Source organism: Stegodyphus dumicola, chromosome 7 (assembly GCF_044657685.1).
Source record: "Stegodyphus dumicola isolate Sdum_Otavi_A_Nest chromosome 7, ASM4465768v1".
Taxonomy (NCBI): domain Eukaryota; kingdom Metazoa; phylum Arthropoda; class Arachnida; order Araneae; family Eresidae; genus Stegodyphus; species Stegodyphus dumicola.
In genome coordinates, this window is record NC_140774.1 from 165833057 (window position 1) to 165854156 (window position 21100).

The following is a 21100-nucleotide window of genomic DNA, read 5'->3' on the forward strand; positions in this document are numbered from 1 at the left end:
CGTAGAATCGGTAAAGATAATTTTAGCCTACCTTAATAGCGTCCGTTATACATTATTGACTATGTATCACAAGATTGGCGACAAAAGGCAGGTTGTTTCGCTAAATTTTGTCTTGCTTCTATTGCATACTGAATTAAGCCCGAATTGTATTAGTTATTTACCATACCCACATTTATTTTTTGTACATGCTTAAAACTAATCGGAGTTCTGTATAAATAAACTTCCACATAAACTTAAAGCTTTATCTAGGGCTGGTGCTAGATATTGCCTGGTGCAATCTTTACGGGTCCTAAATATTGCTACAAAGTGCCTTCTTAAGTTCTAAATTTTCACTGCGCCTAAACTTTGGATCCGAGTGCTTTCCCTAAAATCATAAAAAACTTCTCAACCCTTAATTTTGTCGCTTGGTGGTTCCCCAAATTCCAAAAATTTCGTCATTCCTAAATTTTGCTGTCCGGTGCCAGCATATTCTGCCGCCTGTTCTGGATTTATGGTGAATAACATATCAATTATTCTTAATTAAAATAGCAGTAAATGTAGTCTTTGGCCTATGAGTTTCATTAACAAGATCTGTTTTTAGCATGTGAAAAGAAATTTTTGCTGAATTTTTCCTCGTCAGTATTTTTTAGAGCATTTAAAAGTCTATAATCATCACAAGCGTAATGTTAGCATTAGAGGTTGCCATACTCTTGTTATTAAATTACTAATATACATAAAAACAGTTTAAACATCACTGAAGAGTTATTGCTGAAGCTGTTATGTATTGATAAACATGCGGTGATGAAAGCAAAGTATCATAAATAATGACTCGCCAGGTCGGTATCAGGGATATAAAATAGGTGAATGTTTCGGTTTGAGATGTATGCCAAGCAGATACTCAGCAATGGAGCCAAATTATTAATCTCACAAATTTATGCTTACATGATTTTTTTTCACAATGAGGTATTTTTAGTGCCCAAGTGAAATTAAGAATCGGAATTTTTAAGTCAAAATCTCCACATGTTTTATTATGGAAGGAAAAATCAAATGTGCATGCATAAAGCATATATATAAAAAAAAAATGTTTGTGGCTTTGAGGTTCAGATTTTAGATCATTCCAGATTTTGGACTTTGTACTGTATGTGTATTTATATCATACACATTGTAAATGTAATTTATTATGGTATTTTTTTATAATTTATTGATATTATTATTGCAAGAACTAATAGTTTTGAATTGATTAAACTATATTTTGATCATGATATGTAATGACATTGATCCTAAACATAATTTTTGATCCTCTCCAATTATTTTATTATGAATTTAACATTTTGTATTTTTTGTTGGTTTTAGATTGTCATTCAAACTCATGAGCACTACAGGAGACTGGTGCGTCAAAGAATATGAACAAGACATCCATAATTATCTCTGCTGTAGAGAAAAGGAAAGGTATTTTTTCCGAGGACAATCTCAGCTGTTGCATCTGCGTAAATCTCTTGTGGAATGGATGAGTTCAGTCTGTGAAAAAATGGACTTCTGTTCTCCTGTCCAACATTTAGCTGTGTATCTTCTGGACATTTTCATGGATAACCACAATATACATTCTGAACATATACAATTCGTGGCCTTAGGATGTTTAATAGTTGCTGGTATGTTAAACCCTGAGTTTTTATTTGAATGCATTTTAATGAAATCTTCTAGAATATATAATTAGAACTATTGTATATTTTTTATTATAATTTATGCAAAATGATCTAATGAGGCACAGTTTATTCAAAAGTTTTTATTTTACAAGTCCGTAATCTGGACTCATTGGGACTTCGGCGATTCCGTATCAGGGTTTTTTCCGGATTATAGATCATGAATTTAAATCTGATAAGATGGCATGCAGAAATTATACAATTAAAAATATGAAACCGTAATTTAAGAAATAAAGAGCAATTATGATCTAAAGGGTATCAAAATTTACAAAAAAAAAAAAAAAAAAAGTTTAATATTTATTTGTTTACTTTATTAAACATTTCTTTCAATGTAATTTGTTTAAGTTGCTTCATTTTATGTGCTAATACTATCTCTTTAATTAAGACACAATAACACGCCGAACAAATACTAATTCAGAAGTCAAACAACAAAAATCAGCGTTAATTTACAAAATTTTCACAGGACTAGTTTCGATGGTTTTACCGAACCATCATCTTCAGCTGCAAAACCGCATGGTTCCGCTACGTAGACGATACTTTTACCCTGTTTGAAGGTAATAAAGATGATTTAAATAGAGTTCTTTCAACAATGAATTCTATTGATCCTGCTATTCAGTTCACTTTTGAACTTGAGACTTGCAATTCTCTTCCGTTTCTCGACATTCTGGTCACACGTAACATATCCAACTTCAGTACTACAGTTTACCGTAAACCTTCATCGGTTTGCCTTCCACCACACTTTAAATCATGTCATCCGACTAAACAAAAGTTAGCTTCATTTTATTCCTATGTTTTCCGTGCTCTTCAAGTTTGCTCCTCCAAACTAGCCCTTGATGAAGAACTAAATTATTTAAAAGCAATAGCTATTGACAGGGGCTTTTCACCCAACATTATTAATCAAGCAGTTAAAAAATTCTCATCTCAACACACTAAAAGCCACACTCTTATTTTAGGAGATTATAAAAATTCTGTTGTCATTCCCTTCTTTCCATCAATTAGCTATAAAGTTGCACATATTTTGCAGAAATTTAACTTTCGGGTTGTTTACTCTCCCATCAATAAAATTCCAACTTCTATACTCAAGGACCCCATTCCGGATATGAATTCCTGGGGTATTTATAGGATTCCTTGCCAGTGCGGTTTAATTTACATTGGCCAAACTAAGAGAGCCTTAAAATTTCGCGTCAAAGAACATGAGGCATATGTTAGAAAAAAGGAAACACAGAAGTCTTCTGTTGCTCAACATTGTTGGTCCGAAAATCACACTTTCAATTTTTCTGCTGCCAAAATTATTCAAAAAACATCTTCCATTGGAGAACTGGATTTTCTAGAGGCATTTCACATTCATAAAAATCTTTCTGTTCTAGTTAACGATCCTAATTCCAATCCAAATTTGCCTTCGGGTTTTAGAGAAATTATGTTTTAGTTCTGGTTTCGCCAACAGATGGCGCCACTTGCTTATTCTTGTCCAGGCTTTCTTGTCTTATCTGAACATTGTTTCCTGTCTTGTTCATTTGCGGTTTTGCAGCTGAAGATGATGGTTCGGTAAAACCATCGAAACTAGTCCTGTGAAAATTTTGTAAATTAACGCTGATTTTTGTTGTTTGACTTCTGAATTAGTATTTGTTCGGCGTGTTATTGTGTCTTAATTATAGAAGCCCCAAACAGGCTTACATTTTGCTTTCTTTTTTGCACGTGTTGGAGCCGCCATTTTGTGATTGTAGGAGTTTCGGTGAGTACATTTTTGCTATTTTCAAGTTACGTTAATGTTTTGTACATTTGGATATTGTGCGTTGCTTGTCTGATTTCATGCATTTTGCTTACAAACATTTTGTTTTCTATTCATTTCAGTGAGGGATTTTTCTGCTATTTTGTGTGTACTTTATTATTGCTCAGTTAATTTAGTTTGATTTTCTGCATTGTTTATCATGCCTTCATCCGTTAATCGTTTCACTAAATTACGCCTGAAACGGCAAAAATTCCTGAATCATCTTGACTTTTTACTTAAATGGAAATGTAAAAAATTGATCCCCAATTTTATTCAAATCAAATCTAATCAAAAACCTTCGAGTCGCGTTTCAAGAATTCTGTTAAATTGCGAACTTGCCTTACTTCGGTCCGTGATAAGGGATACACGTCAACAATTGTCCAAAATTGAACATGAACTCTATAGGCTTCATCTGGAACTCGCTAAAACATATCCAAAATTCACTGCCCTTGAACAAAAGTCTTGGTCTAGAACGGAGAATGCAGTTAACCGTCATAAAAACACCCTTGCAGTTAAATTCGAAAAACTTCTTTTACAGTCTTCCAGTTCAAGTAGTTCAAAAAATCTTCCCATTGTAAACATCAAGCCAATAGTTAATATTTCTAATGTTAGTCTTTCAGAAGAACAAGAGAGAATTCTAAAATATAATTTTAACTTCTCACAAACCTGTAAACCCTCGATTCCAAAGATTTTGGCTCCTATCGAAAAAGCTTTCAAGTTCAGTAAAGTTTCAGATTCACAGAAAGAAATGATTAGGCATTTTATCGCTCATAATGTGAAATTCAATAATAAACCTTTGAAACCAAATCTAACTGCGAGAGAAAGAGCTACAATGCGCGAGATTCATTCTAACCCGGATATTGTCATTTCAAAGGCCGACAAAGGTGGCCAGATAGTCGTCATGGATAAGAACACTTACATCGATGGTGTCACTAAACTCTTAAATGAAGGACCATATAATCCGATCCCTAAAGATCCTTCACCTTCGGACTTATCCAAAATAAAAACTGCGATCAAATCTTCGCAAATCATTTCAAGCAACTTAAAACATTCGCTTATCCCATCTGTTGCGAATTGTGCCAGATTATATGCTCTTCCCAAAATTCATAAAAGTGGTATTCCTTTCCGCCCTATTGTATCAAATTTAGGTACTGCCTCATATCCATAAGCTAAATATTTAGTTTCTAGATTTTCCACTCTATTAAACAATAACATTTACACCATAAAAAATTCAATAGAGTTTGTAAAAAAGGTTAAAAACATTTCTCCTCGTAATTTACTCATGGTTTCTTTTGATGTAAAATCATTATTCACCAATGTCCCAGTGGAGGGTGCATTAAGATGTCTAGAAACCAGACTTCGCGAATTTCATTTCTCTTGCATCGAAATTGATGAGCTAATTTCTCTCACTCAACTCTGTTTGAAACAAACACATTTTGTTTTCCGAAATAAATATTACAAGCAAACTGAGGGATTAGCCATGGGAAGCCCCCTCAGTCCCATCCTGGCTGATATCTACATGCATTATTATGAATCCAAATTGTTTGAAACTTTAAACTTCCCGACATGCTTCCGCTACGTAGACAATACTTTTACCCTGTTTGAAGGTAATAAAGATGATTTAAATAGAGTTCTTTCAACAATGAATTCTATTGATCCTGCTATTCAGTTCACTTTTGAACTTGAGACTTGCAATTCTCTTCCGTTTCTCGACATTCTGGTCACACGTAACATATCCAACTTCAGTACTACAGTTTACCGTAAACCTTCATCGGTTTGCCTTCCACCACACTTTAAATCATGTCATCCGACTAAACAAAAGTTAGCTTCATTTTATTCCTATGTTTTCCGTGCTCTTCAAGTTTGCTCCTCCAAACTAGCCCTTGATGAAGAACTAAATTATTTAAAAGCAATAGCTATTGACAGGGGCTTTTCACCCAACATTATTAATCAAGCAGTTAAAAAATTCTCATCTCAACACACTAAAAGCCACACTCTTATTTTAGGAGATTATAAAAATTCTGTTGTCATTCCCTTCTTTCCATCAATTAGCTATAAAGTTGCACATATTTTGCAGAAATTTAACTTTCGGGTTGTTTGTTTATCTCCCATCAATAAAATTCCAACTTCTATACTCAAGGACCCCATTCCGGATATGAATTCCTGGGGTATTTATAGGATTCCTCGCCAGTGCGGTTTAATTTACATTGGCCAAACTAAGAGAGCCTTAAAATTTCGCGTCAAAGAACATGAGGCATATGTTAGAAAAAAGGAAACACAGAAGTCTTCTGTTGCTCAACATTGTTGGTCCGAAAATCACACTTTCAATTTTTCTGCTGCCAAAATTATTCAAAAAACATCTTCCATTGGAGAACTGGATTTTCTAGAGGCATTTCACATTCATAAAAATCTTTCTGTTCTAGTTAACGATCCTAATTCCAATCCAAATTTGCCTTCGGGTTTTAGAGAAATTATGTTTTAGTTCTGGTTTCGCCAACAGATGGCGCCACTTGCTTATTCTTGTCCAGGCTTTCTTGTCTTATTTGAACATTGCTTCTTGTCTTGTTCATTTGCGGTTTTGCAGCTGAAGATGATGGTTCGGTAAAACCATCGAAACTAGTCCTGTGAAAATTTTGTAAATTAACGCTGATTTTTGTTGTTTGACTTCTGAATTAGTATTTGTTCGGCGTGTTATTGTGTCTTAATTATAGAAGCCCCAAACAGGCTTACATTTTGCTTTCTTTTTTGCACGTAGTGGAGCCGCCATTTTGTGATTGTAGGAGTTTCGGTGAGTACATTTTTGCAATTTTCAAGTTATGTTTATGTTTTGTACATTTGGATATTGTGCTTTGCTTGTCTGATTTCATGCATTTTGCTTACAAACATTTTGTTTTCTATTCATTTCAGTGAGAGATTTTTCTGCTATTTTGTGTGTACTTTATTATTGCTCAGTTAATTTAGTTTGATTTTCTGCATTGTTTATCATGCCTTCATCCGTTAATCGTTTCACTAAATTACGCCTGAAACGGCAAAAATTCCTGAATCATCTTGACTTTTTACTTAAATGGAAATGTAAAAAATTGATCCCCAATTTTATTCAAATCAAATCTAATCAAAAACCTTCGAGTCGCGTGTCAAGAATTCTGTTAAATTGCAAACTTGCCTTACTTCGGTCCGTGATAATGGATACATGTCAACAATTGTCCAAAATTGAACATGAACTCTATAGGCTTCATCTGGAACTCGCTAAAACATATCCAAAATTCACTGCCCTTGAACAAAAGTCTTGGTCTAGAACGGAGAATGCAGTTAACCGTCATAAAAACACCCTTGCAGTTAAATTCGAAAAACTTCTTTTACAGTCTTCCAGTTCAAGTAGTTCAAAAAATCTTCCCATTGTAAACATCAAGCCAATAGTTAATATTTCTAATGTTAGTCTTTCAGAAGAACAAGAGAGAATTCTAAAATATAATTTTAACTTCTCACAAACCTGTAAACCCTCGATTCCAAAGATTTTGGCTCCTATCGAAAAAGCTTTCAAGTTCAGTAAAGTTTCAGATTCACAGAAAGAAATGATTAGGCATTTTATCGCTCATAATGTGAAATTCAATAATAAACCTTTGAAACCAAATCTAACTGCGAGAGAAAGAGCTACAATGCGCGAGATTCATTCTAACCCAGATATTGTTATTTCAAAGGCCGACAAATGTGGCCAGATAGTCGTCATGGATAAGAACACTTACATCGATGGTGTCACTAAACTCTTAAACGAAGGACCATATAATCCGATCCCTAAAGATCCTTCACCTTCGGACTTATCCAAAATAAAAACTGCGATCAAATCTTCGCAAATCATTTCAAGCAACTTAAAACATTCGCTTATCCCATCTGTTGCGAATTGTGCCAGATTATATGCTCTTCCCAAAATTCATAAAAGTGGTATTCCTTTCCGCCCTATTGTATCAAATTTAGGTACTGCCTCGTATCCATTAGCTAAATATTTAGTTTCTAGATTTTCCACTCTATTAGACAATAACATTTACACCATAAAAAATTCAATAGAGTTTGTAAAAAAGGTTAAAAACATTTCTCCTCGTAATTTACTCATGGTTTCTTTTGATGTAAAATCATTATTCACCAATGTCCCAGTGGAGGGTGCATTAAGATGTCTAGAAACCAGACTTCGCGAATTTCATTTCTCTTGCATCGAAATTGATGAGCTAATTTCTCTCACTCAACTCTGTTTGAAACAAACACATTTTGTTTTCCAAAATAAATATTACAAGCAAACTGAGGGATTAGTCATGGGAAGCCCCCTCAGTCCCATCCTGGCTGATATCTACATGCATTATTATGAATCCAAATTGTTTGAAACTTTAAACTTCCCGGCATGCTTCCGCTACGTAGACGATACTTTTACCTGAAGGTAATAAAGATGATTTAAATAGAGTTCTTTCAACAATGAATTCTATTGATCCTGCTATTCAGTTCACTTTTGAACTTGAGACTTGCACTTCTCTTCCGTTTCTCGACATTCTGGTCACACGTAACATATCCAACTTCAGTACTACAGTTTACCGTAAACCTTCATCGGTTTGCCTTCCACCACACTTTAAATCATGTCATCCGACTAAACAAAAGTTAGCTTCATTTTATTCCTATGTTTTCCGTGCTCTTCAAGTTTGCTCCTCCAAACTAGCCCTTGATGAAGAACTAAATTATTTAAAAGCAATAGCTATTGACAGGGGCTTTTCACCCAACATTATTAATCAAGCAGTTAAAAAATTCTCATCTCAACACACTAAAAGCCACACTCTTATTTTAGGAGATTATAAAAATTCTGTTGTCATTCCCTTCTTTCCATCAATTAGCTATAAAGTTGCACATATTTTGCAGAAATTTAACTTTCGGGTTGTTTACTCTCCCATCAATAAAATTCCAACTTCTATACTCAAGGACCCCATTCCGGATATGAATTCCTGGGGTATTTATAGGATTCCTTGCCAGTGCGGTTTAATTTACATTGGCCAAACTAAGAGAGCCTTAAAATTTCGCGTCAAAGAACATGAGGCATATGTTAGAAAAAAGGAAACACAGAAGTCTTCTGTTGCTCAACATTGTTGGTCCGAAAATCACACTTTCAATTTTTCTGCTGCCAAAATTATTCAAAAAACATCTTCCATTGGAGAACTGGATTTTCTAGAGGCATTTCACATTCATAAAAATCTTTCTGTTCTAGTTAACGATCCTAATTCCAATCCAAATTTGCCTTCGGGTTTTAGAGAAATTATGTTTTAGTTCTGGTTTCGCCAACAGATGGCGCCACTTGCTTATTCTTGTCCAGGCTTTCTTGTCTTATTTGAACATTGTTTCCTGTCTTGTTCATTTGCGGTTTTGCAGCTGAAGATGATGGTTCGGTAAAACCATCGAAACTAGTCCTGTCAAAATTTTGTAAATTAACGCTGATTTTTGTTGTTTGACTTCTGAATTACTATCTCTTTAATTCTCTCTTCTATAAACAGGCTCCCTTTCTCTATAAACAGTATCTCTTCTTTTTACGTGTATGTGTAGCGGACGCGCACATTAACCGCGCATGCGTAAAAGTATTATGCGCATGTGTAAACGTATTATGCACATGCGTACTGTGTTTACACATGCGCATGAAGTTTGTAGCTTTGAGGTTCGAATTATACATCATTCCGGAGAATGGACGTCCGGATTAAAGACTTTGTACTGTATGTGACTTGTTTTTTAATATAACTGTAATTTATATATTTATTTGAAAATCTGTATTTTAGTAAGTTAATATGAAGAGTTTTCTTATATCTCTTGTATAATTTTAAATGATTGATGTTGTGGATAAAATATAAGAATCAAATCTCAAAAATTTGATAGGAAAGAAACAGTTACAACTTCTGCATTTTTGATGACAAAATTGAAAGAATATATACATTCTCACTTTTATTCAGAAAATTTTGTTTTTCTATTCCCCCAATGCCATATGGTGCCAAGTTACTGATATCCATACTTTGACGGAAACAGCTCACTGAACAACAGATTAATGAATTGACTAATGACAGAAAGGCTCTTGATAATATAATATTGCTATAAATTTTGTGTACATGTAAATAATTTTAATGAAATTAAAGTGTCAGATAGAGTAGACTGAAGGGTACCTTGTATTATTGCAAAGTTGTTGTTTCACTTATCATAACCTTCATTTATGGTAATCTGAGTAGTTGAATGCTCCGTAAATATACTTTTACCTAGAATTGGTTGCTCCTTTGACTTTTTAAGTGAAAATATATCGATGTGTACATGGACATAGTCAAGGGAGTGTGCAATTCTCTGATGTTTTTTAAGTGAAAATAGGTCAATGTGTACATGGATACCGAGTTTGTGCAATTCTTTGATTCGTTATTTTGTCTTTGTATAGCCACAATTGCTAAAATCGTCGCTACACAAAGCCAAAATAACAAGTCAAAGAATTGCACAAACTCAGTATCCATGTACCCGTAAATATACTCTTACCATAGTATCTTTCGTATAATGTTCCATTAAATGCAAGAAAGAGATGAAGCTCTGTCAGAAAAATAAGATTACAGAGATGGAAGGCTATTTAACATTGAGGTGAATGGCTATCTCGTTAAATTGTAGAGATATCGCCAAGTTGGGGGTGTCGCCAGATTTGACAAGAAATCGCCAAAGTCGCCAAGCTTAGTGACAATTTGGTGACATTTTGGTCATTTCTTCTATATCTATAATTGGTACTGTACTTGAATAACTGATCCCTTTATGTAACTATAACCGTACATCCAGCCCTTATATGTAACTTTAACCATATATGCTTTCCAGCAATTTCAAGAAATGGAAGGCACCAGAGATTTTTCCAGAGAGCATCAGTTCTCAGTTTTTAGTTCATAACTGACTTCAGAATATTGAGAGATCATGTGATGTTTGTAGTTTGGATATTCTTTGCATTGTGTTGTGTTTAATTGTCTGTTAAAGTTCTGTTTAGTTTGAAGTGGTAACTACTGAAATGATATAACTACTGATTGATACTGAGAAGAACTGTACATGTGTTTTTGTGAAAAGTTCTAGAACTAGAAATTTTTATGGAAAGCTGTTTTTTGGTAGAATAAATGTTATCAACCTATTATGGGTTCTGTGTGCATTCAATCTATTACAAACCTATATGCACACAACAATACTTGTATTTCTTCTACTTTATTGATGATTAAAACTCATACTACCTTCCATAAAATCTTCAGTGATTCACGTGGGATCCTGATATCAAAGAGTGCAATGCTGAGAATTTGATGTTTAGGCTGAAATAGGTAGATCCTGAAGATGAATTTGTTTCTACTGAGAGGAACTGTAAAGTTTTTGTAAAATTTTTTCAAGAAATAATTTCATAAAAAATAAAGAAATAATTTACTTTTGCCATGATATTGCTGGTTGTTATTAGAGTCACCTGTAATGTCAATTGGGGGGGGTGCCTTTCATTAACAACATAGGATCTGCAAAGTTATGTTGTTTCCAGACAGTAAAGTTTTTCCTCATGTTCCATGGCCACTCAGTTCATATCCAAGAGGATTACATTATTGCTAAGATCTGTGTACATGTTTCAAAATGTGATGAATGTGAGAATATTGAGGACTTGAAAATGATTGTCATTTTTGGTGATTCTTAAGCTGGAGTCGAGCTGATGTTGAGATTTCAGGATTATTGACATTATTGGTAAGTTTTAAGTTGCAGTTTCAGAATGAGCAGTATTTTTTATGCATTTCTGACTTGATGTGCCTCTTGTTTCAAAGACAGAGGTTGGTTTTCCCCATGTGTAACGTGTATACGAGCCAGTTTCCTTTAGAAAGTCCTCGACGAAGGCATCCCTCCCTTTAAGCAGATAGCCCTCGAGGCTTTGCTATAATCACACACACACACACACACACACACACAAAGACAGAGGTAACAAAGAAATTTTTCTTCTTATTTCTGCCTGTATAATAGCAATGGCACTAATTTACAAAATTTCTCTCAATAGTATCATATTCACCAAAAATGAAGCATTGTTCTTTCATAATTCACTTAAAGTTTCATAAATTGTTTCACACAAGACATCATGTAACAAGACAAGTAACTGCCACCGATGTTAAAATATGCAACATATGCAAAACTGAGGAACAAAATCGAAAATGAAATTAATTGAATTATCTTATAGACACTTGCATCGGTAGATCTTGAAAATTTACATCTACTGTTAAAAGGTGCCTGAATTTCCAAGTATTTTATTAGATATTTTTGAGTTTATTAAGTGGTTGAGTTTAATAGACGACAATTTGTTTATTACACATTGTGATGTAAGTTTTAAACTTTTTAAGCAAAATAATAACTAACAATTAATTCAATAATTAAAGCTAAAATAATAATTAAAAATTCATACTAAAATTAAACTGTTTAGGCAATTTTGAAAGTCATTTAAAAATTTTTTATTAAAATATTTGTATAATTATATTTTTATGACGTTTTGTCTTTTACAAACAACTATTCTATCTGTGTTTATTTCATTCTGTTCAACAACAGCTTTTCAGTTGTATTTTTTAAATTTTGTAAAGCTGCTGATTGCTTTGGAACTCTTCTGTTATCGGACTGGATTAAAAAATTTATGCATGTATGTGAGTAAATGTGTATATACACCTATGCATATGTATGTACATGTATATGAACACATCCATCCATCCATCCATACTGGCATATACACATACATTTCTGAATCTGATTTTGATAACAGAAGAGTACCATAGCATTTTTGATTGGCACCTTTCAGTTGAAGTGTTTTTCTTGGAATTTGTAGTGTTTTTCTAGATTTAATTGGTGTTGAAATATCATCACTTTTTTTTTTTTTTTTTTTTTTTAACATTTTCTGTTTTTATGCACACTGCCTCAATATGTTTGCAAAATGACACATATTATAGAAATGAATCTATATAACTTCCCTCATCGATGTCTCAGACATTAGCTATAGCTTTCAATTCCTCTAAGGCATCTTCTACATTAAAACTACATTTTTAAAAATCCTAAGCTAAAGGCACAATGTTAGAAGTTGTATTTTCAGAAAGTGACATTGATTTTTTTTTAGAAAGAGATCAGAAGTGTGTGTGCTGCACAGTTATCTAATAGGTAAAATTAATTTCTTCAGTTTCAGTTCATTGTCATTCAAAAGAAAATCATTAAAAATAGGAATAGTCATCCATGAGTTCTTGTTGCTATGTTAAGTTAGAAGTAAATCCTCGACTCACTTCAAATATTGAGGTTTTCTGCTTTTGTCAATAACCAGTGCTGTCTTCTTTATTGTTGGGTCTATATTACACATTAATAACACAGTATCTCATTTCTTAGTTGGTGACATTGTGAATCATGTAAATAATGTAAGGTATTTGGAGGATATTATTAACCATAGGCTCACATGGACTTTCATATTTTAAGCACATCATGCGAATAGCCTGTAGTATCGCCAATCAACTTTCTATACTCCTCGTAAATTACTCTGGACTGTACCTGATGAGTATTTCTTCAAGCTGGACACTTAGCTGTGATGCTGCAAATTTTCCTGAAGTCCTTAACATGTTCTGTGCCAAAGCTGATATGATGCATCCATTCACACTCATCAAGATCCTGTTTGCATTTTGCGCTTTTAAATTATTTTCTTTTGTTTTATTATTTAAACATAAGTATAATAGATTACTTTTAGAAATTAATAAATTCATGTGAGCATACTCATATTGGCATATGAAATAACATTTTTGCTTCCTGTGTGTGCCAAATGCAAGATAACTTGAAACTAGATAAGCAATATGCACCCATTCTGTGCATTCATGCAAAACTCTGCATGTGTGATATGTTATTTCCCACTAGTCTTACAAGAATGACTGAATAAGAATTTGAGCAGTCCGTTTACAACATTTTCCAAGTGAATAAACCAAAAAACAAATGTTTTGCATTTTAAACATTTAGTTATTAGATCTATGTTTTGAGAAATAAATGATCCATTTTCAGTACGCTAAGTACATGTATGCCAAATACCCAAACACTGCAAGCATTTGCTACAGCAATACTCATACTCAGTGCTTTAGGTAAGGTGATCAATAATGAGATATTTCGTAGCTGGCAAGTAAACTCAGTTTACCAATTATGAGTATTCTCATAGATGGCAGCAAATATATTAATTACCAAATCATTCCAGAAGACAATTTCTTTCTATTTGCTACCAACATGCTTAAAAACCATCATTTTGTATTCTTGCTGGATTGCTAACTTTTACTTATTTTCTTGCGTGGGGTGACTTTTATTTCTCCTAATTAGTATCCTTACCATACAGGAGATGGTGGTCTCCCACTTCTTTTATATCACTTTCATTCCCGTTATCAGAGTTTCACCTTATTAAAATCATGTGGCTTAGAGGCTTCATTTTTTTAATCTAGCTTATTAAGGCTCCTTCTTGGCTCAAATAAGCAACTTCATAATCCATATCCATATAGGTCATTCCTTTTAGTCTCCTAAACCAGCATTGTTTTACTTTTAAATATTAATGTGTGTTCTGATAATGGTTCTGCAACGCAGTCCAGTGTTATCTGCATTATAAATTTCATGTGGCTTGTATTCATGTAGCAGTCCAAGTAAATCATCTTTTATCCAGTTATCAGCCACATTATGATCTGCCTCTTTCTTCTTACTTTACTTCTTCTTTTGTGATGAAAAATGTTGGATTTCTTTTTTTCCAACTTTTGAACCATCAGTCAGTTGATACAAAATTCTGTCTCAGCATTTAGCAAATTAGTGAAAAATGCCTTAGGAGTAGAATTACGCTTTAATTTTATAGCTTGAAACCATTCTAGAAAAGCAGTTCTCAATTTTCTTTCTTTCTTTTTCTTTTCCTTTTTGTTTTTGCACTTGAGACATTTACATTCTTTGTTAGTTCTTCATTAATTATATTTCTTGTTTAATTAAAGTTCACAAAGCTATTTGGAAAACTCTCAGTTTTAAATGTTTTTTTTTTTTCTTTGGATACAGTAAGAATATCAAAATCTTTTATTAATTTATCCTTTTCTGTCATGCCTAAATCTTTTTGCATGGCATTTTCGCATGCTACAGGTTAAGCATTGAATAAATTTTAAAAAATGCTTCTTTCAGTGATTCATTCAAATTTCAAAACTTACATTTTTATCCAGCAGAAGATTATCCTTTGTCAGTATTATTGATCTGCTGCTTCAAAATAACAAGCATGATCGGTGCTTTCTTTGCTTTTCATCCAGCCTGCAGTTATCACTTCCTTTTCATTCAAAGACTGTTAATATATAGTAATGCTAAGAAGTGTTTCTTAAACCTTTCTCATTTATAACTCTTTGTGAACATAATGTGTCTGTCCCAAAATTAAGAGTCTAGATGTGGAAACCTTAAAAAATGGGATGTAGATGTTGCTCTTCCATTTAATGGCTGGTATTTGAGAAAGAAACCTTATTCATTAACTGTGCTTCTAGATGATTGTTACTGTCAAGATTAAAATAAGGAAATTCTTTATTCTCCTTTGAAGTCCTGTGTGGACAAAGAACTCTGAAAACAGTGTTTTATGAACAGGGACTGGGAGAGCTGAATTAACCATTCAGTACAAAAAGCACATACTTAGGACATAAAAAAATGCTGCATTATGAGAAGGTGCTTAGGAATTCAGAGAAGGGAGCACCACAAAAATATCTTATTGTTATCTTACCATGAAATGTATGACACAGCTAAATGAACATCAGGAAAGAAGGAATGGGTAAAAAATGGCACAAATGTATGGGTGCACCAAAATTCTGTAAATGCTTAGTGCCTTTTAAAATCTTCATCTAGTCCTGGATTGGAGAGATAGGAAAATTTCAGACAAAGCCATTTTATTGGAGCATTATGTACCTGAATGATAAAGCCATGATCCACAATATGTTAAATAGATGAACTGCAAAAAGCTTTGGTAAGTACAAGTAGGATATTGTGGTATTAAAGACTTGGTCTTTTGCCAATCTGAGTTTTATAAGTGGCAGGGATGAGTTTATTAAACAGCAGTTTTCCTACTGATTAGTATGTACTATTTGTTTTAGTTCCTGGAACTATAAATTTTATAAGTAACTGAGTTTTATAATCCAGTGAGTTTAATAAGCAACAAGCACTGTAAATAGTATAAGAAAAACTTTTAAAAATATTAAGTTTCTGTTGAACTATACATGCAGTTGATTATAATCAAAACTTGACTGATATAGAATATTCAGTCAGAGAGAGAGAAAGACATTGTACATATAAAAATTTGCATTAAAAATGTCAATTATTTGCAAAATCAAAAACAGAAACCATTACAGGAAAAATTTTATAAATATTTTTTCTTAAATATTTTTATTATTATGAAAATTTTATTTATAAGAATCTGCCTACTAAATTTTCTAAAAATTGAACTTTCAAAAAGCGGAAATGTCCTATGGTTGCTTACAAAAATGTAATTAAATGAACTGACATGTCAATACATGCACTTGTGGTAAAAACAAAACCAGATTCAAAGACTATAAAAAAGGGAGGGGGGGCAGAATTTTTGGACAGTTTCTTATCTTTAATTTTGGGGGGGGGGTATTTAGTTTTCCTTTTTAAACTACTTTTTGTTTTGTTTTTATTATATTTTTAATGCAATTTTTTTATTTAATTATTTTTTATTTTGCAGTTAAACTTGAAGAAAATGAAGCCATTAGACCTAAGAACAGCGAATTTAATGCAATTATAGGAAACAAATACAGTTTAACAGAATTTGTACTTATGGAAATGAACATTCTTACATTTTTTGAATGGGACATTTCATATCCAACAGCTGCTCATTTTGCTGAATATTATGCTATCTATGCACTTAGTCCTTCAGATTCTCATAATGATGGGCTGTTACCAAGTTTTGAATATGTGCAGCAGTATGTGAAAAAATATATTGATTATTTCTTGGATGTAATTATTTTAGGTTAGTACAAGTTTTTAATTAGTTTAAATATTTAGCCTTTTCATTTATGCAGGATTTTTGTTTTTTAAATTGGCAGTGAGATTACCTAACCTTTTTGTATGTATTTCCCTTGGGATAAATATTACAATGCTTAAAATAATGCTTGGATTTTCACATTATGTGTATGTATGCAAACTTTGAAAAGCGTGTCCGTGGTTTTATTTCTTAACTGTTGAATCTATATTTCCAGTTAGAATTTCTTAAAATAAATTAGAGAATTTTATGAAAGCAGTCTTATTTTACTGTAGGTGAAAATATTCTTTAAAAATAAATTTTTATACAATCTGTTTATATTAAAAATTCCAGTTGGTAAAATATTTATTGCATTTTAATTAAAAGTAATTATATACTTAAAAATAGTATTCATGGTAATATGATAAATAATGAATTTTACCAGAATTAAAGGAGCAAAATGCTAATGAAGCATGATGTTCCACTCAAGATAGAATCTTGATTACCAGAATTGTAAGTTTTTTTTAATTTAATGTGCTATGTCTTAAACTGTATCTTTCCAGCTCTTCTACTTTCCTTATGAACTCTCAGGGATGCATGGAGTTATGAATAAGAATTTAAATTTAGAGAAAGATAAGAGTGTATTAACAAATCAGCCAATGATGCCTTAAGTCTCAATTTTCACATATTGATTGGATAGCTATATTGTTATTTTGGCGAGTTCTAGCTAAGTGTGGAGTTACATTTTACAAACTAAACCTTTTTTGAAGGTTATTGGATTTCTATGTGACACTTTACATTTTACAAACTAAACCTGTTTTGAAGGTTATTGGACTTCTATGTGACAGTTTGTTTTAATATATAGATACTTAAATTTATTGGTATATTCTTAGCTCACATGAAGAGGAATTTTTGTTCTTTTAACATTTTAGTTTATAAGGGCAAATAAACTCTTTAGCTGCTTTGATTATTGTTTCATTAAATTTACACTCTTGGATTATTAGTTAAGACTGGGCAGTAATTCATCTCCAGTCTAGGATTGTTAAAGGAGAGTCTAGTATATTGAAATTAGGTTTAGCCTTACACATCTAGCAGATTCTATTTTACAACTATGCTTTGGATTTGTTATTTTACAACTATGCTTTGGATGGAATTCTAATATTTGAATGAAAGTTAATAATTAGCATTGTTGGAGCAGCTAAAATCAGTGTATTTATTTTCTAATATAATAATTTTGCTTATGAAGATACAAAGCTTTATTTTTAACTAGCATGAAAGTTTATGAATATTTTGCTATTGAAAGTGTTTTTTCTTTTAGTGAACCATCTAAAACCATTATATTTTCTGTAGAACTTATCTTTACCCATAGTGTTACAATTATTTTTTTAATATTCTGGCATTATATTTCTTCAGAACTCTTCCCAAAATGCTGAAACTATTTTAATAAAATTCGATAGTAAATTTGGAGGTTGAAACTATTTTAATAAAATTATATAGCAAATTTGGAGGTAAAAATGCTTAACGAAAGAATCTGTAGTCTTTTTTACAAACATTTTGTGTATGATGTTTTACATCTTTTAGTTTGAATAAAATTATTTAGTTTTGAAACAGAAATTTCATTTTTTATTCTCTGTGAAAATTCACCTCTTAAAAATTTATAGTGAAGAAATTTAGGAAGCAATAACTGTTGTTTTGTATCAGTAAACTTAAACTATTCAAAAGATAGTTTAGCTCAGTAAAATATTTGGTATGTGTGTGTATGTATTAAAGAGTTTTTTAAAAATTGTTTTAAAAGAAATGTAGAGATATTAGACAACACAACTCTTTTATTCCAAAAAGATCCTTAAGCTTTAGTTAAGAAATATATATATATATATATATATATGTAGTATTTTAATTGCGTAGGAGGAACCTGTTACTTTTTATCATTTTTTGATGTTTTGTCATGGCTGAGAAGACAATAGTGGCTGAAGGTAAAAGCTGTGATGATGCAGTTAACACAACTGAGCTTGAAATATCACAATCTTTATTTTCATGCATATAAAACCATGTTAGTACATATTTATCCAATCATAATCAAATATGATAATTTTTATGTACATTGGTTTGTTAAAGGTATGACATAGGCATTTTAGCAAGGCAAAGCGATTTTAGCAGAGCAGAAGTTAGGGAAAAGAAGATGACATAGTTAACTTGTGAGTGGTATTTATATCGAGATATGCAGAAAGTACTCTGAGCTATGATTGGTTAATTTTATTTTTAGTTACCTTTTTCAAGCAGTGTTATGTAACATGGGAAGATCTCAAATTTTGGAGAACAGAAAATCTAGAATGGTTATTTTGAGGTCACCAATCATTTCTTAAAGCAGCTATCATATTCTGTTATATCATATATATATATATATATAATTGAAAACTTTATTTTCATCATTTGCCTTTGTTTTTCAGATTATGCTTTTCATAAATTCAATCCGTCCCTTGTTGCTGCATCGTGCATTGCCTGTACAAGAAAATGCTTACTGTTGACACCTGCGTGGCCTTTGCTTTTACAGACTGTTACTAATTATAAGTATACAGAGCTGAAGAGTTGCATGGATCTCTTGTTGAGGTTTGTTCTAATAGTGGAACACTTCCTAAAATTTCTACTTTGTTTTTAAAATGAATATTTTATTATTATTATTATTATTAGCCCTTTTGATAATTTAATTTCATTTTATATAGATTAAGTCAAAATCTGCATATTAGAAGACCGTATTGTGTTATAAATTGAAGTAAATTTTTTCTTAAAAGTCATCTGTTTATTATAATTGGGGATCGGGTATTAAATCCGAAAACCTTCTGAATCTTGGGGGGGGGATCTTAATTAGAAAAATTTTTTTTGGCCGTTTGAATCTTTTGAATCACAACCTGTTAAATGTTTTGACTGAAAACTCTGAAAAAGTGATTTTTATAAGTTTCTAATAGAGGCTTTCATGTGTATGTAAAAAAAGTAAGTGTAGCAGTTTCACTGGTAGCCAGGTCATCAGTATTTATCATGGAGGTCCTGAGTGCAACTCATTTCAGCATATGATTGAAAAAAAATTGTAAAATTTTCAAGTTGTCAATGCATCATGTTTTTTTTTTGGAAATTCTCAAAAACTAATACTGGAATGTCTCAGTTGTTCTGGACATTAACTTACTGCTGATAGGCTGTGGATGTTTCCAGCAACTCATGACATATGATTGCTGTATCATACAGATGGCTCAATTTAGCCACCAGTTGAACTAGTTAGTCGTGACTGTGTGATGTTATTTAGTTAATTGCTGTTGTTCCAAATGTCTGGACATCTGTAACTTAATGCATTCATTAGAAAGGGTCAGCATTCAGTGATCATTTAGCTACTCATCACTGAGAATATTACTCAGAGTGCACCACAAGACAATCAAATTATGCCCATAAGAAAGGGAAGCTCCATCCCAATTTTGATGGAGAACTTCCTAGGGAAAAGATCTGGAGTCTTCCACTGCCACAAAACCTGAAAGGACATTTAGGAACTCCTGACTCTCGAGAGCAGGCCCGTGGCAAGCCTAATCGGTGCCGTTGTGCAAATGTCTAGCAAGCGCCTTTATGTAGTAACGATATTAAAAAAAAAGAATGAATTAAAAAACCAGAAACAAAAATAAAAAAATAAAGTTTAACTTTTGTCTAAATATGCAAACATTTTGTGCTTTGTTAAAACCCACACTTAAACATATTTATTGAACATTTATAACATTTATGTTCTTAAAAGCCACCCAACCAGTATAATGGTTAGCATTGTTGACTGCCGTGCCGAAGGGCTCGGGTTCGAATCCGAGAGAAGACATGAATGTTTGTAAATGTATAATGTCCGTGCGACATGGGGGCATTCTAAATATGCGAGGTGAAAGTCCTCTCGAAAGCTTGATGGTAGAAGAAGAGGTGTGGGAGACGCTCGAACCTTTCTTCCCCCCCCGGACGGTCTCCATCGAAATTGGGGGCGAAACTAAGCTAATTTAGTTAAGGTGATGAAGGATGTTGCCAATGACAGGCGTATCTTGCACTCCTTGCCACGAGGAATTTTGTGGGCTTAGGCTGACTTATAGGTCAGACAAGTGAGCATTAGTCAACAGCAACATGTTATAAAAAAGTAACACTGCAAGCGAAGTGAAATAATATACTAAACGCACTGGATACCAAATATATTGCTGAACATTACTTATTATTAAAAATTCAAAACAAAGTAATATACATATCTAGCAAGTTTGCACTGAATAAATTGTGTTGTTCTCAGCGTAGTTTACGACAAGGTTCAAACTGTGATTACAGTTTGAACCTTGTCGCAAAAGGGCACAAAAAATGCTCTGTGGCTGATATCTAGAGATAGAACCAAAATTCTTTTCTCCACACTGCTATGTTGTTGACAATGATATAGCTTAGAGTTCCAACCGGCAATGCTATATTTCCTTTAAAAGTTTGCAAAACTACAGTTCATGCATAAGATCTATACTATCATTTTATCAATTAATGCTTTTGCAGTTTTTGACGTAAGTTAAGCTGATCTTGTAAATATATGCGAACAAAAATATGTGATGCCGATGCGTATGCAAGGGTACAGGGAGAGCCGTAGACGCGTTT

At 32.6% G+C, this 21100-nt stretch overlaps 1 protein-coding gene across 2 annotated transcripts in view; it reads left to right on the forward strand.

The window, feature by feature from the left end:
• Window positions 1–21100, forward strand: part of CycJ (Cyclin J) — a 47044-nt gene that overhangs the window by 16182 nt on the left and 9762 nt on the right. The window contains exons 2-5 of one of the 2 annotated variants that reach the window (XM_085821065.1): window positions 1333–1628; window positions 6203–6235; window positions 16190–16474; window positions 18913–19072. In XM_085821065.1, the coding sequence (XP_085677191.1) occupies window positions 1349–1628; window positions 6203–6235; window positions 16190–16474; window positions 18913–19072 (758 nt within the window). In that variant the 5' untranslated portion in view covers window positions 1333–1348. The remainder of the gene's footprint in view (window positions 1–1332; window positions 1629–6202; window positions 6236–16189; window positions 16475–18912; window positions 19073–21100) is intronic. The other variant, XM_085821066.1, reaches the window with a different exon arrangement.